The 15,793-nt window shown below is 39.1% G+C and overlaps 1 protein-coding gene across 7 annotated transcripts in view; it reads right to left on the bottom strand.

Annotated features, from left to right (window-relative positions):
* The window catches only part of hao2 (hydroxyacid oxidase 2 (long chain)), a 42,273-nt gene that overhangs the window by 24,696 nt on the left and 1,784 nt on the right, over positions 1–15,793 (bottom strand). The window contains exon 1 of one of the 7 annotated variants that reach the window (XM_079618267.1): positions 3,689–4,010. The exons of 4 other annotated variants lie outside the window; for them this stretch is intronic. Coding sequence is in view for 1 of the 3 variants with exons in the window: in XM_079618262.1 (XP_079474388.1) it covers positions 3,385–3,473 (89 nt within the window). In the remaining 2 variants the exon portion in view is untranslated. Of the gene's footprint in view, positions 1–3,384; positions 3,529–3,688; positions 4,011–15,793 lie in introns of those variants that run through there. 2 more of the 7 variants (XM_079618262.1, XM_079618265.1) reach the window with 2 other exon arrangements.

Raw genomic sequence — 15,793 nt, 5'->3', positions numbered from 1 at the left:
CGCGGCGCGCCGGCTCCTCCATGTCACGGTTATTATATTGTCTGCTATATTATTAAATACATGCAATTGGTTGATGAAACATTTATTAAAATTAAGGTACAATTTGTACAAAACGAAATTCGCTTTAAGGAAAGGCTTACAAAGCAAAATTTATATGAAGTGGTAAAAATCATTTCTGACGATTTACAAAACAAAACTTCATTAAGTGGTAAAAACCATGTCTCCCGATGTATTGCGCATATTATGATCCTATCTAAAAATTTAATTTTTTTTTTTTTTTTTTTTTTATGTTTGTAAAAAATATTTTAATAACACGGTTTTGGCGGTTATAGAGTTCTAATGGCGGTGTTTAACTATAACCGTCGGTCTCACGGTTATATACTAACCGTCACACCCCTAGGATGAGTACAGATAATGGAGCTACAGAATACACCCTCAAATAATACATGACGGATGAAGACAAAGATATACACAATAAACATAGCCTGTTTACAGTCAGCTCTGCTTTCCCACAAAGTTTATTCTTACTAGACAGCTTAAGTTTAGAAAGACCAGCAGGCCTCAGAGGTGATAACTTCATCGCTCCCTGTGTCTCATCATCCGTGTCCAACTGAGCGCTTTATGGTAAATCTCGCAAACCCATCACCCTGGACAGTAAAATCATACTGCCTCTTTTATCTGTTTTAAGGTCTCTAAATAAAAAAAATGAATGCAGCAACTGTGGCTCAGCTCCACATCTGTGTGGCAGATTGGGCAGAGCAAAAAGGTGCTGTGAAGTAGATGGACAGCAGTCTGTCCAGCATGTGTGCACTGCAGGCTTTGTGATCAAATTACAATTGCTTTGCCAAACAATAAAAGGCATATTGAACTCAATAATTTTCCTTTCCATATATAACTTTTTTTCTTACTATGTGATTTATGTCTAGCAGAAAGACTGATGCCAAGTGCAATTTCTGAGCTCATAGCACCACCAAAATAAATGGTCTCGCATCTCTCGCTGACATCTTCTGAAAATCATCGATGTAGTGAGCGCTAACCTGTCTTTGGTTTGCTGCATTCACGCCATGTAATTACTGTAGTCTCAAGATGCCAACACGTGACGTAATATTCGGAGCTGTTCACGTCCTCGGACTGGGAATTATGTGATTCTATGGCACCTCTATCAACGCTTAAATGACCACTATCCACGACCACTGACCACTATCAACGCTTCCAGCTTGCTCGGTCGAACCTATGCAACTGATCCAAAATGCTGAGTGGTCTTTAACGAGCCGAAGAGAGCACACGTCACTCCTCTCCTCACAAAATCCTATATGCAACTCCTCACTGGTTGCCAGTGGCTGCCCGCATCAAATTTAAGTCACTGACGTTTGCCTACAGAACAACCACTGGCTCTGCTCCCTTTTACTCATTACTTCAGACTTATAATGTGCCATCCTGAAACTTGCGCTCTGCAAGGGAACGTCGTCTTGTGGTGGCATGTCCTGTTCCCTGCTGGTGGAATGACCTACCCAACTCAACCAGAGCTGCTGAGTCCGTAGCCATTTTCAAGAAACGGCTGGAGACGCATCTTTTTCGACAGCACTTGATCCAGTAATACTAACACTTTCTCTTCTATTTATAAAAAAAACATTACGGGTTCTGCGTTAAAATGAGAAGGGTCATAGCACTTGCATTTTGTTGTCTTACAGTTAGTTTAACTGCTTCTATTGTTCTCACTTTTAAGTCGCTTTGGATAAAAGCGTCTGCTAAATTAATAAATGTAAATTAATCTGCAGCAGTCAAGTGGTACAAGTACTCAGACAGCTTGGGCGACTTCATGCAGAGGTGAGCAGACCGATCGGCGGCTGACTTGAAGCAGTGCATGCCGGTTAGAAATTTTGTCCGACTTGAGACTGCACCGATGGCACATCACTGTGATGTGTGTCATCAAAGAACCGTGAGAGCGATTCGAGAGCAGACGGCTGAGTCGCAGCAGAGAATGTCTAATAAGGGGAGAAGGTTCACTCTCGCTACACTTCCGGCTTCTGACTGGTTGCAGTTCCACTCTGATTCCATATGAGGGCGCTCACAGGACGAGTGCAGAATGAATGGAGGTCTATGGAGCTATACCCCTCAAAATCCACTTTTCTCAAGATATAATTTTTTGTCTAGTAATTTGAATGTTGTATTCGAAAGGAGATGCAAAGAAATTGCACATTGCTGGGTGTTAGATTTTTTAGAGTCACTTATTTGCTTTAAAAAGTCTTTCAAAATGTCAATGACGTCATACACATCGTACGACCAGAGATACTGCTTTACGGCAATCCTTCAGTCACTGTGGTGCTTTCGCGCTCTGCACTTTATTTTCTCTCGAGGCATCGCCAGCACAGCTGACACAGATAAACACACGTGCTAGAAGAGTTTCTGCTAGAATACATTCTGTTCCCGCTTCGGATGCCATGATGCCATCAAGCGGTACCTCTGGTCGTAACCAGTCCTTCACTGACCAATCAGCGTTCATTAGCAGAATGCTAGCGTGTTATGGGCAACAACAACTCAACCTGTAAGAAATCGAAAGGACATAATTACTTGTTCATTCAATTTTCGACCTATAACCCATGTTGAACTTGCCAAACCTACAATCAAATCTGAGATTTCTCAACGGCAATCGGCTGAAAGGGACAAATTTAGCCCTCTAGCCCCATAGACTCCCATTCATTTTGCACTCGGGGGTGATCGCCCCCAGTGGAACTCTGGTGGAACTACAACCAAAATACGGTACAATAGGACTTAATAGGGAGTGAACAGGCTCTCCGTAGACGGGCTCTGGTCGCAGCTTCTCAAGAGCGGCTGCACGAGCTCTGATGATGACACCACTGTTCCGTGATTGGCCGCATGACGATCACGTGTGTTTCGTGTTTATTCTGACACCTTCAGTTCCACTAATGCTCACAAATCTTTATTTGTGAGTAAAAACAATTTTAATGTAGTCACAATATTATATTGTGTCATGTTTATCAAAATAAAATTGATAAAAAATCAAGACCTCACCTCATTGGGATTTAAATATATTCTTATGTTGAACTTGTACAAACAGACATTTATTAAGCAGACTATAAAGTATTGAATAAAAATGTCTCTGAAACATCTGTGATTTTGATGATTATCAAATTTATTTTACTTCAACTGTGATAAAGTATGCAAACGCACGATAGTCACTACAGGAAGCAGAAAGTGTTCGACTAATGTCTCCGTTTTCAGCTGATCCCTGACTGCAAGTGACAACTCTCGTCGATCAGTTACATCCAGTCGAACACACCTAATTTCCATCTTACTAGCTCTACGACGACATGAACGCTTACAAGTTGAAATTGCAATAATTACGACATGGCATGAACGCACCTTTTGGGGTCCAGTAAAGAGAAACCTTCAGTGACCATCCACAAACACACACGGGGCGAAGATGGGTACGCGCGTGAAGTTCGGATCATTTTACTGACTCTCTTGTTCAATCTCGTTCATCAAAATGAACGAATCTTTTTTCGAGCCATTTCGTTCATTGAAGGGGCTTTAAATTCGTTCATTTTTATACTTTTAACAGGCAAATTCTCCGAACACATGCACCTACGCAATCTTGATCATATATTCTGAATTAAGAAATCATTATGCAGTCGAAAATAATTTACAAGGAACATAATTACTTTACCTTCGTTCATTTGTCACGTGGCAGACGCAGTGAACGTATCGTTCATGAACGACATGTTCAGCTACAAGTGTGAACTACTTGCTTTATGCAAGTCCTGTATCACTGTTTATTATACTTTATCGACACAATTAATAGGTCAAACAGCAAACATCCACCCACAAGTGGTCTATAAATAGGCTGTCTTTGAGTTCACGTGAACAACGGTTAAATTACTCGTCGGGCTACAGAAGAATACCATAATTCCTCCGTTCAATTAGACCCAAGACATCGAGAGTCAGGGATTTCAAGGACTTCGCGCGCAGAACAATGGCCTCGTTTATATATATTTTTTCGACAAATCTTTGAGTTAACATGAGTGGAATTTGCACCGCAGCGCCACCACACCTTGATGCTCATGACAAGAATAGCATGGATCTTTATTGAAGTGAATTACCGGTAGGTTTAAATCGCCGTCATGCATGAATGAATAAATTATATTTTTGCTATTTTACACATAATAGTCTACGATGATCACATTACACAAAACTGAAATTGCACGTCAAAATAACACATTGTCAATATTTTTTTGAGAACCCCCAAAATTTCACAAATCACGTTTTCAGGGGAGCCCATGTCTTATTAAGGGGAGCCGAGCTCCCCCTAGCTCCCCCGTAGTTCGCACCCAAGAAGACTCTGCCTTGACACGAGACTGCCCACACGCTGTTCTGATTGGCTGTGGGTTTTGATGCATCTCGCAGTCGCGTCGCATGGATTATGCATACAGCCTCCTTCTCTGAACTTGAACTTTATTACAGTTGCGTTTGATCACTTACATTCACATTATTTTATTTTATTCTAATAAAACAGCCAAATTACTACTCACAGGTCACTTTATTTGATTCATTAAAATTGTGGGGTTTACTTGGTCAAAACAATCGTAGCCGGTTTCACAGACAAGGCTTGAGTTTTAGACTAAAATGCATGTTTGAGCTGTTTTAACTGAAAGCAACTTGCACTGACATATCTTAAAATATTTCAGTGCCATTGTTTTGTCTCAAGATGCACACCAGTAATGTTTTTCTTTTCTATGACACGTTTATAAAATCTATACTTGTCCTAATTGAACTAAGGCCTAATCCTGGCTTAAGCCTTGTCTGTGAAACCAGGCCATTTTATGGTGGAGAAAATTCTGTATTACTGTAACTACAAATCTCATTATTATGAAGGCTAGTGTTGTCTCTGAGGCATGGTACACACGTTACGGTAAATCAAGAAAACAAGAGATTCAAACAATAAGACTAACCATGAGCTATATAACAATTATGAATTTTCTGTCAATAAAGTATCCAAACAGTTACTTATACCTAATAAAACGTATAATTTATTAAAGCATTTTTGATTTCTCCATGGTTTCTACGGAAGTAAAACTGGAAATCGAAGGTAATCCTGATTTTTTTTTGTGTGGCTAGAATTCATACCTGGCTTTCTCACAGTTGTTTCTGCATCAACTGGACCAGGAAAATTAAGAGATTAAGTTTAATATTGTTAGGTTCAGGTTTAAGTGCCATGTGTGTCGTACATATTTTTTTCCTTTGCAGTTACGCAACCCCCAGTTGCAACCCCCTTTACAAATCTATCTTTTATATGTCATTTGACAATAACAAAATAATTTCCCCAGCCTACCTTATGGCTCTACAAAAGGATGCTAAATCAACAGGTTTGCATGTAATTTAAGACAGAAAAAACAGCAGCATGACACCCCTATCTTCTCTACTGTCCCCTGGCTATAGGGCAGAGAGATTGGACTTGGCATCTCACACCCTGGGAGCTCCAGGGGAGGTGGCCTAACCCCGGGGCGGTCCCGGCCAGCAATGTCAGGGTGAAGGATCGCAGGGGAAAGGAGACCTGGCAGCCCCACTTCCTCTTGGCCCGCAAGAGGTCCTAATTAGCGCCACTTTTCCCATTCAGAACATACTGCTCTTCATTATCAGTACAGGTATCCGAATAAAATATTATTCAAACAAAAGTACTACTTTTTTTTAAAAGTTTTATAAGCTCCATCCTCTCAAATGTGTATTTATGGATAAATGGGTCTAATGTCCTAGACACACAGTTTAAAAAATCTGCTCTACAATCTTCACTACTCACATCTGATAGGTAAGTTGAGGACAGAGAAAGAAATATCAATACCAGATGATGAGAAAGAGGGAGGGAAATACAAAGAACAAGAGAGAAGGAATGATGTGAAAGAGGATATGACAGACTATGAAATACCCCCCCCCCCCTCAAAGGAAGATGTTTGTTTTAATGATGACAGGAGCAGGTGTTTGTCTACTACCATCCATCATTTTCTTATCTCTCCTCAGCAATCTCTGTTTTGTGTCAGCATGTCTGCAGGATCTCCGGATCCTCTCTGGTTTTCCCATCACCTGGTCCTAATTGGCTTAGATATACAATATGTAGGGAGTTACTGGACAGACGTCAGTGAATAACAAGCATTCCATGATAAGGAAGTACTGCCTTAATTACTAAAGCACTGAAAATGCACAGCAAATGAACATTTTACTAAACAGAAAGTGACTAATGTCACAGACACTCGGCAGCTAAAGGACATCAGTATAAGGCATCATTTTCTATTGAGACAAATGCAAAATGTTGAGTATTCTGATAAAAAATATATATACCCTACCGTTCAAAAGTTAGGGGTGAGTAAATTTTTGTTTTTGAAAGGCATCTCTTATGGTCACCAAGACTATTTACTTGATTTAAAATACAGTAAAACTTTAAAATATTAGTACCATATAAAAAAAGTGTTTTATATTTTATTATCACCTATTTTAAAATGTAGCCTCAGTGTCACATGATCCTTCAGATCACTCTAATGTGCTGATTTGCTGCTCAAGATTTTTTTTTTTAAATCATTATCAATGTTGAAACATACCGTAGGTGTGTGTGTGTATTTTGTAAACCTCATAAAGAGAAAAAAGGATTGATCACAAGTATTCACAACACTTGTGAATCACATCACAACACATTGTGTTCCATGTGTATCCTATTTTAGAGCCAAATTTGAAAGTTATAATTTGAGAAGTGTTTCAGAGAGGACATTTATTCGCCTCCGTCTCTGTTGTGTGACCACTCATCACTCTTGACTTCATAATGAGTATGTTAAAGTTTATCTGCACAGAGAGGGTAGAGAACTAGATAAAAACAGAGGTCAAGGGATGGAGAATCTGTTATTTTGTGACACTGAAAGGAGACGAGGATTTCAGGAGGGAATCTAAATGGGAAAAGCAGTCTGAACAGTATAAAGTGAGCTCACTGTAAACTCACTTTCAAGGCTGCTGTCAGTCTGTGGGCCAGACCACTTCACCAGTCCTTACTTTGAACACATGGACTGCTGCATCATCAGGATATGACTGGGAGAGCAAAGGAAGAGTCTAACATTTGTCGAAAAATAAGCTGGACGACACCAGTTACCATTTTTTACAGACCTGGAGCAGGACCTCATGTTTGTGCCTCAAGCAACTCGTGTATGATTCTCTGTCCAAGACTGCGAGTTTGATGGAGTAGCGTCTCTTTCTTCGTCTCCCTCCCCCATCAAACTACATTTTTCAAATATGATAAATACCGTGGCCAGATCCCACCCCTTCACTGCGCTCTCATAGCAAAAAGACTCGACCCCAAAAAGTCTGGATTCAATTTTTGAAAAATGGAGAGCTTGTGAAAAAGGGGGCAAAAGACTCTTGTCTTGTAAATCCATTATTGTTCAGGCTATACTCCAAATCCTGATTTAATATATGTGTTTGTTTAGGATATACTCTCAATCCGCCACTACATAATCCCATTCACAGACTAAGTTTAGCAGCACAAATAAATATGGTAATGGATCCCCCTCACATATCGGTAGTAGAGGCAGTTACGGCACCAAGGCCCAATCTTTTCCAGATGACATCGATAGATCACATTATTTACATGCTGAGTATTCGGTTTACAGCAACGCTGGCCACTCTCGCGCGCGCCTCCGCAGTGCGCGGCCTGTTTTCTGCCATGCGGGTCCTGATTGCTCAGGAATGAAGATCGTTTTCATTAGGATGCTGATGCACAGATGTAGTGCCCCATAAATGCACATTCTCCGTGCTGTCTTTGCATTTCCTATGATATCTGATACCCTCATTCAGCGCACATTACAGGCTAATCATGTCTATCATTTCCATTAGCGCAGTGCGCTGTCGGCTCATTCACCCGTGCAATGCGGTCTAGATGAGCTTCATTATATCCCCCGTCCCTATCAGTGCTCTTACGGCTAATTAACTTAGAGCAACATCCTCTGTGTTTGTTCTGTATTGAATGACTGATTGCAGTCTCTCTCCACTAGATGGTGACCTATGATCACGCAACTGACCCACGACCTCCGAGCTGTGAGGAAGAGTTTGTTTACTATTGGTTGTATGGTGGTTAAGAATTTTAAACGCAAAAAAAAAAAAAAAAAAAAACACTGGTGGGCTGTGAATTAAAGTTCATAATGTAGGCTATAAAGCTTTAAACAATGCTCGTAAATCTGCGATATAGTAGCCTATATCTCTGCTCAAAAACATTTACAAAACCCATATAGGCTATATTTGTGTTGCTTTTGTTTTGTAAGTCTCTTGAAGAACAGACAACAGACCACTGCAGCTCAACTTAATACACGAATGTTCAAGTCGATTATAATTGCATTTTATATATTTTTTTACTAGAATAACTAGTTGAATACTAGTTCCTTTTTTATTTTAAATATTAATTTGTTTTGATAAATTACACTATTTTTCATTATTAAAAATAACGTTTCAGTTTTAATCTCCATTTAATTTAAAATCACATTACCTTAGTTTCACATTTGTGTCAAGAGTAAATCTGTACACTGTCATTTTTTTTAAAATACACTGCAGTGTTAGAACAGCCAGCACATCTGGTCATGTACATGATATGGTCTATAATTTTATACAAATCACATTATAGCCAAAACCAAGTGTACAATCTAACTTTTTATTTAAAAAATATTTTGTCCTGTAAATTCTTTATATTTGTCCTTAGGATGGCATGCATTTTTTTTATGCATTTTTATTTATTTATATTACCTTGCCTATTACTACTCAGCATGCTTCCTATGCTGGGAAGTATTAGTGTCCAAAGAAAGAAACTACAAATGTGTCCGATATTTTGACACTTTGAGAGTTTGTTCCTAAGACCACAGTAGCTTACACCTTTATTTTGTAACACTCACACCTATTTAACCTTCATGTAAAATGCAGGACCTGGACACGCAGCTAGAAATGTTTAAAAGTTGAATACACATAGTGATTTCATTAATGGGGAAAAATATACATATTCAAATTGGCACGGAGATGTTGGCCTCGTATTTTCAGTTAATGGTCTGAGCTATCATAACCAGGAGGTTCTGGGCACAAGCTCACATGATCTTTAAACAAAATTAAAAACCAGCTGTAAAAACGTGCAGGTAATACAAAATAGTTGTTTGGAAATGTAAATTCAGTTTTTATGCTTTAAGATTTACATTTTGCAGTAAAAATATCCAGCATAGAAAGCTTGTTGACTAGCACACTGCAAGTCTTTCTCTGGAATGAATGGAATAATGTCTCTCTTCTATATTTGTTTTTCACAAATATTATTATTAATCTTGTTTACGGAAACTTTATTTTATGTATTAGGTCACTCCAAAGAAACGCATGTATGTTATGTATTTTATATGAATGGATACACCAGCAATAAACCAAAATATCTGGTATAGTACTTTTTTCAAATATATATTTATCATCATTATAGTGAAATCTATGTAAAAAATAAACACATAAGCTACTAGAAAATCATTGGTGCTGTTATATTTGTCACTGCTTGTCAAACGACTATTTACTTATCCATCTGAGATGTTTATGGGTTCTATTAAATTAGTGTTAATCTTTGGACAGCCGTCTTTAGGATATGAAAAAAGATTCCAGCTGTGGTGGGTATGGCTGGTTTTCTCCCCACTTAATTGTTCAGGAAAACAGCTGTAAACCAGCCAGCAGATCCTGCTATTCCTCAGAGCCACATATTGTACATTTTAATTATGTTTCTAATTACATGCAAACGCTCAAAGAGATTTTTGTCGTCGCCTTGTGTGTCATTGAACCAGCTAATTTTCTTGAGACCCAAGAGGCATGAACCTAAAGAATATTGGCGCTTCTATTTTAGGCTTAGTGATTTTGTGTCGCCTGCAGTCATGGCATTTCCTGTACATTTGGAATTATGACAGTACAGCAGCGAAATATAATGTGGACAATGTCTTCTCTGAATTTCAGTAGCCAATGTACAGTTGTCATCACAAGGTGGACGGCAGCTACTGTGTATCTGTTTCCTTGATTCTTTTCATACATGAGCTGTACAATGTAAATCCTCCTTAAACTGAGACATACTGTACCATTTAACTATCTCTGTACCTTCTTCTATAAGATGCCAAGGTCTCCCCCCACTTAACAACAACAGCAGCTTTGTGTTCCCCGTGAAGAATGTAAAGAGATTACGCTGAAATAAGATGCAAATAGAAATTACAGGGTTTGCTGCAGAGAGGTGGTTCCAGGCCTGTGACTTCACTGTAAAGTGATACCCTTTACAAACTCTGAAGAGTAGCCTGCTGACAGCAGCAGGACCAAAAAAGGGCGCACACACACACACACACACACACACACACACACACACACACACACACACACACACACACACACACACACACACACACACACACACACACACACACACACACACACACACACACACACACACACACACACACACACACACACACACACACACACACACACACACACACACACACAGAGAGAGAGAGAGTAGATTCAGAAGAGGGGGGCACATTTGTAGTGATGCACTGTGGTGAAACCAGGCTATCTGGATATAATCAGTCATGTTCCAATGTTACAGTGCCTCCTTTCCTCTGTCTGTCTTTCTCCTCCCTTCTTTCTCTTATTCCACAGCAGTAACACCTATGACAGCTGTTGCTCCTTTCCTTTTAATGTCGGCATGAAATGGAATCTGTGAGCCTTTTCTTCCCTATTGTGAAGTATATCTGAGTGAAACAGCTTCTCGAACAAGAAATAATGTAGGACGGGACTTGATTTTGTCCATTGGGAATTGATTGGATCAATTGATTGGATTGCTATTGCTGTGATGTCATGTGAGTGACAGGTTGTCCCGCCCTCACACCAGTAAACACATCATCAGAGAAGAGATGTCATTGCAAAAAGGAGGGGAAGTTATTTTGATTTAAGGTTATAAGGGCACATTCATAAAAAAGTGCATGGATAAATCACAATCAATACTGCAATATTCCACAGAAAACAAGAAACATCCATTTTGATTTTATAGTGACTTTAAACATACCTTTTATCATCTTATGAAATAGCATATTTTAATTTTTTCCTAATTTTCCTTACTTTTAGAATAGAATCTTTTATACCCACAGTGAATTGTGCAGCTATGCAACATGAAAGTATGTGATATGTAATGTACAAAAAAAAAAATGAAACAAGTGCTGTGATACTGAATATTCTGAAGTTCAGACTACGGCATGATTGTATGATATTGTATTTGACTTCATGACTGTACATCTATAATTGGATTCCTCACAAAAGAAGGAAACCCAACTTTTGCTGGATTTTGATGAGTATCTGAGCAGTGGTAGTCTATCAGTCATCAGTTTGGTATGCGTGAAGTGTGATGGGGCTATTAGCAATGCCTAATGTAATGATGCCTGAACCAATAAATGATTTAACCATCAAAGAGCTGCATGCACGGCCAAAATAAACCAAATAGCTGGTCTATCCAGAATCTGCCATCTGCCACCAGTTCACTGAGTCAGGAAGTGCAAGAACTAGTTAACCCATCAGGTTATGTGTGAAAGAAAGAAAGCAAGCAAGAAAGCAAGAAAGCAAGCAGAGAAAGAAAGAAAGAAAGAAAGAAAGAAAGAAAGAAAGAAAGAAAGAAAGAAAGAAAGAAAGAAAGAAAGAAAGAAAGAATGAATCACTGTCTAAAGCAATTGTTTTCCTACATCCTGAATCTATCACGGAGAAGAAAAAAATATGAAAAAACATGGTTTGGATATGCTAGAGTGAAATTTCCATTTAAATTCTTATTTTTTTTTCACATCAAAAGGAGACCATGATAATAATGTCCATCCACTTACCAGTATTTTATGCGGTCAAAATAGGAAAAGTTTTTCCAGTATCAGCGCTCTACACATCATTATATATTCAGACACCTGGAAATCATCATTCCAATAATTAACATGCAATCATCAAACCTAAAAAATAATGTAAAAGAAGTATAAAAGTAAAAAGAATAAAAGAAAATGCAAAATGCAGCTTGTCAATTTATTGATTGTGACATCTAATCAAAAGCATGCAATTTTCTTTCTTTGCGATCTCCGTCATGGCAGCCACCTGATATCTTCTGATGTGCACAACTTGTCTTGATGTATGGTCAAAGTTTAAAAGTCTTTTTCAGTAACATAATACACTTATAAGTATAAATAAAAATGTCATATGTACACTAACATTCAAATGTTTGGGGTCAGTAAGATTTTTTTTATGTAAGGATTAATTTATCAAAGGACATTAAAGACATTTATAATCAGAATCCTGCAGAAAGTGTATCAGTTTTTGTAAAAAAAATATTTTAAATTTTTTTTATATTCATATAGTTTTTTATATATTTTATATTCATATAGTTTTTAACATTGATAATGATAATAATAAGAAATGTTTCTTGAGCACCAAATCAGCAAAATATAATTATTTCTAAAGGACCACTTTACACTGAAAATAATAATAAATGACATTTTTTAAATTGTAATAATATTTCACAATATTACTGTTTGTACTGTATTTTTGATCAAATATTTGCAGCCTTGGTTAGCATAAGAGACTTCTTTCAAAAACAATAAAAGTCTAACAGACCCCAAACCTTTGAACAGTAGTGTAAGATGTTCAGTTGTGTGTGCGAGTCTCTACTGGCTGAGATCAAAATGCTCCTGAATTATATAGTTTAGCTTCTCCGAGCACATGACCTTAAACATGACCTTTAACCCCACTCGTGCTCTACTGTATGATAGCGGGAGAGTGAAGACAGCAGATGGGAGTGAGAGAGCAGAGACCCTTTCTCCACCCCCGTCACTCCTTCCCTCCTGTTCTGTCAGCGCTAAAACAGAGAAGGAGACAAGGTGCTGAAACACATCCCTCCTGAGGGACGACCCCCTCCCACCGAAGCACCACACAGACACACACGGCTGGCTGCTTGAAAACAGTCACGCATTCGCCTCTGACAGGCAGGAGGACCACAGCACATGTTCCCCACAGCTGAGAGGGACGTCTGGTGGCCTGAGCTCGTCGCGAAGCCTCGGGTATCCGCGAACGGAGCAGAAGTGTGCCGTTCTGAAGTAAGAACACTGAAAGAGATAACTCCGCTATAGCCCACCCAAAGTCCGGCCCTGTCTGCTTGGACTACCGTGTCTTTGGGTGCTGCAGGCTAGTCAAACCTAGCTGTAATGGAAACCAGACTCTCCTCTCAGGAGCAAACATTGCTTTACACAAAATACTTCTCACCAGCTGTTTATTTTCCTTAACGGACCGAAGTAGGAGGGGAAAAAATAATTAAAATACGTGGAAATTTCCAAAGGCGCTCTTTGAAATTAAATGGAACTGTTCATTCAAGTAGCCAAGTCATCCATCTAGCTATCCATCTTCTCATCAATCCATCTATCCATCCATCGACTTGGGTGGCAGGCGCCCCGTGGGCTGCAGTGTCAGAGGGGAAGGCCTGTCTGTCAGTGTCAGGATGCTGGCGAGTCAGGGAGCTGTTGATGCAGGCTGAGGTCCCTGCGCTCCCCAGGCCCGTGCCCTCCTAGCCCTGCCCCGTGGTGGGCCATGGCCCCCTGCCTCTATATATTATCACAGGTGGGCTGTTGGTTACAGCCACCCTGCCCATTCTCTCCACAGCACATCAGGGGCGGTCAATAGGCCCTGGTTCTATTACTTGAAACTTGGCCAGGATTTTTAGAACAGATCCATGAGGGTGGTTGGGCAGATAGATCTGCGGTGAGGAGATGAACAATTAGTGATCGGGGAGGGCGACGAAAGAGGTCGACATTAACGCAGCAGAGGGACAGCCTTTCAGCATGCAGCTGATAGAAGGGTTATGTGTCATTCAAATCAATTTGAAATTTCTGAATTTGAATTGAGGAAGCCAACATGAGCCAGAATTGCAATTTCAATTTGGACACACAATTTGAAAGCACAATTACAAGAGGTTGATATTCAAAGAAATTGACAAGAAAAGCAAAAGCCAACTTTGAATGTTGGCATAAGAAATCCTTGATTTGAATTGTGAAAAAAATTACAAAAAAGTATTTTGAAGATTTGAAAGGTTTATGGGCATTAAGGCAATTTTTTTAAAAGTTGGCATTAAATGAAAATTCCCCCTATCTTTTTTCTAAATGCATGTTATTGATCTTATTGTGAACGATTCATCCATGTATGCGTTCACTTCATTTATGATTTTATTTTTCATTAAAATGTCATAACTCCGTCCTCTTCCCACTGGTGATGCATGTCGGACTTCTCCAATCATTTAGTCCACATAACCCTCTTCTTCTAAATCTCTAAACAATCGACTGCATGCTTGCATTAAGATATGCCTCCATCAAAAACCGATGGATAGAATCAAGTCCAAGTCAACGTTTCTTTTTTCTTTTTTGATAATCAGCTTCACTTGTATGTATCACCATATGGAAGACAAGACTGAAGCTCCTTCCATTACATCACAACATTAATAAAGTAACTTTTTGGACCAGGCTGGAGAACTTCATTTCCAACCAAGAATGTATTACAAGTTAATTTCTCTTCCTGTGAAGTTCTGAACTAAACTGTCACTAAACACACACACACACACACACACACACACACACACACACACACACACACACACACACACACACACACACACACACACACACACACACACACACACACACACACACACACACACACACACACACACACTAAATAAATGCATCAAAAGATAATCTTTGAATTAACCAAAAATACATACATATTGAGAACATTATCTTTCTATTTTTAACCACACTCTATTGAAGTTACATTTATTTGGATTTTCATTTGCTTAAACATATGAATAAACTAATATTCTTTCTCTAAAACAAAGGAACCTCAGTAAAGTTGGAGATGTTATTCACGGACCACACACACACTCAAACACAGAGATTAGCCACATATTATTTTCCTAAAGTCTATCACAGTAGGGTGCTGCCAGTTCTGTCTCTGCATCCACCCTGCTTTGCTCCCTCTCTCTTTCTGTCTCTCCGTCCCTTTCTTTCTGTCACACATACTCAAACACACACAAAATGTCAACTGTAAGCACAAGTGGTTTTTCCAAGCACCACAAACATTTTATTTTGCTGCAGCTCATTAAATTAAGAAATGAAGTGGGAGGCTATAACAAGATGTAGTAAAACCACCTTTTCGGGGGAACAGAAAGAGAAATATCATCATCATTATCATGTGAGAAATTCTTCTTCAGAGAGGCGCAGAACAAGGCGATGCGACTGGGTGGCCAGGAAATAGATGCCAAAGGCACTAACAGCCAACAGAGAGAGCGGGAATCACAGAGCATGATGCAAACACAAAGTGAGGTTTTGGTATAGACACGCTGCTTGATCACGGTCTATGTGTTACAGCGCACAGTGCCGCAGGAGACGGTCTTGAATATAGAATATGTGTGTGAATACAACCAGATGCAAAGGTGAGAGAATCAGCAGCAGATGTGGTTGAAGGGAATGCAGAAAAACTGCAAAACACAAAACTGTTGGTCCCTTTTAGAACCAGCGGGTCGATAATTACATCAAATGAAATGCTAAAGTTGGACTTTAATACTTGCTGTATTCTAAAAATTGTTACTGTTACTGACTTAGGCATAGAGTGTGCCTTTAATAAACATTTAGCTACAATGTGAAGGAAGGATTAACTTGAAGGGTGGTTTTAATGGAATAGTTAACTC

The sequence above is a fragment of the Phoxinus phoxinus genome, assembly GCF_949152265.1.
Source record: "Phoxinus phoxinus genome assembly, chromosome: 7".
Classification (NCBI taxonomy): Eukaryota; Metazoa; Chordata; class Actinopteri; order Cypriniformes; family Leuciscidae; genus Phoxinus; species Phoxinus phoxinus.
This window is presented reverse-complemented; position numbering and strand designations above follow the sequence as displayed.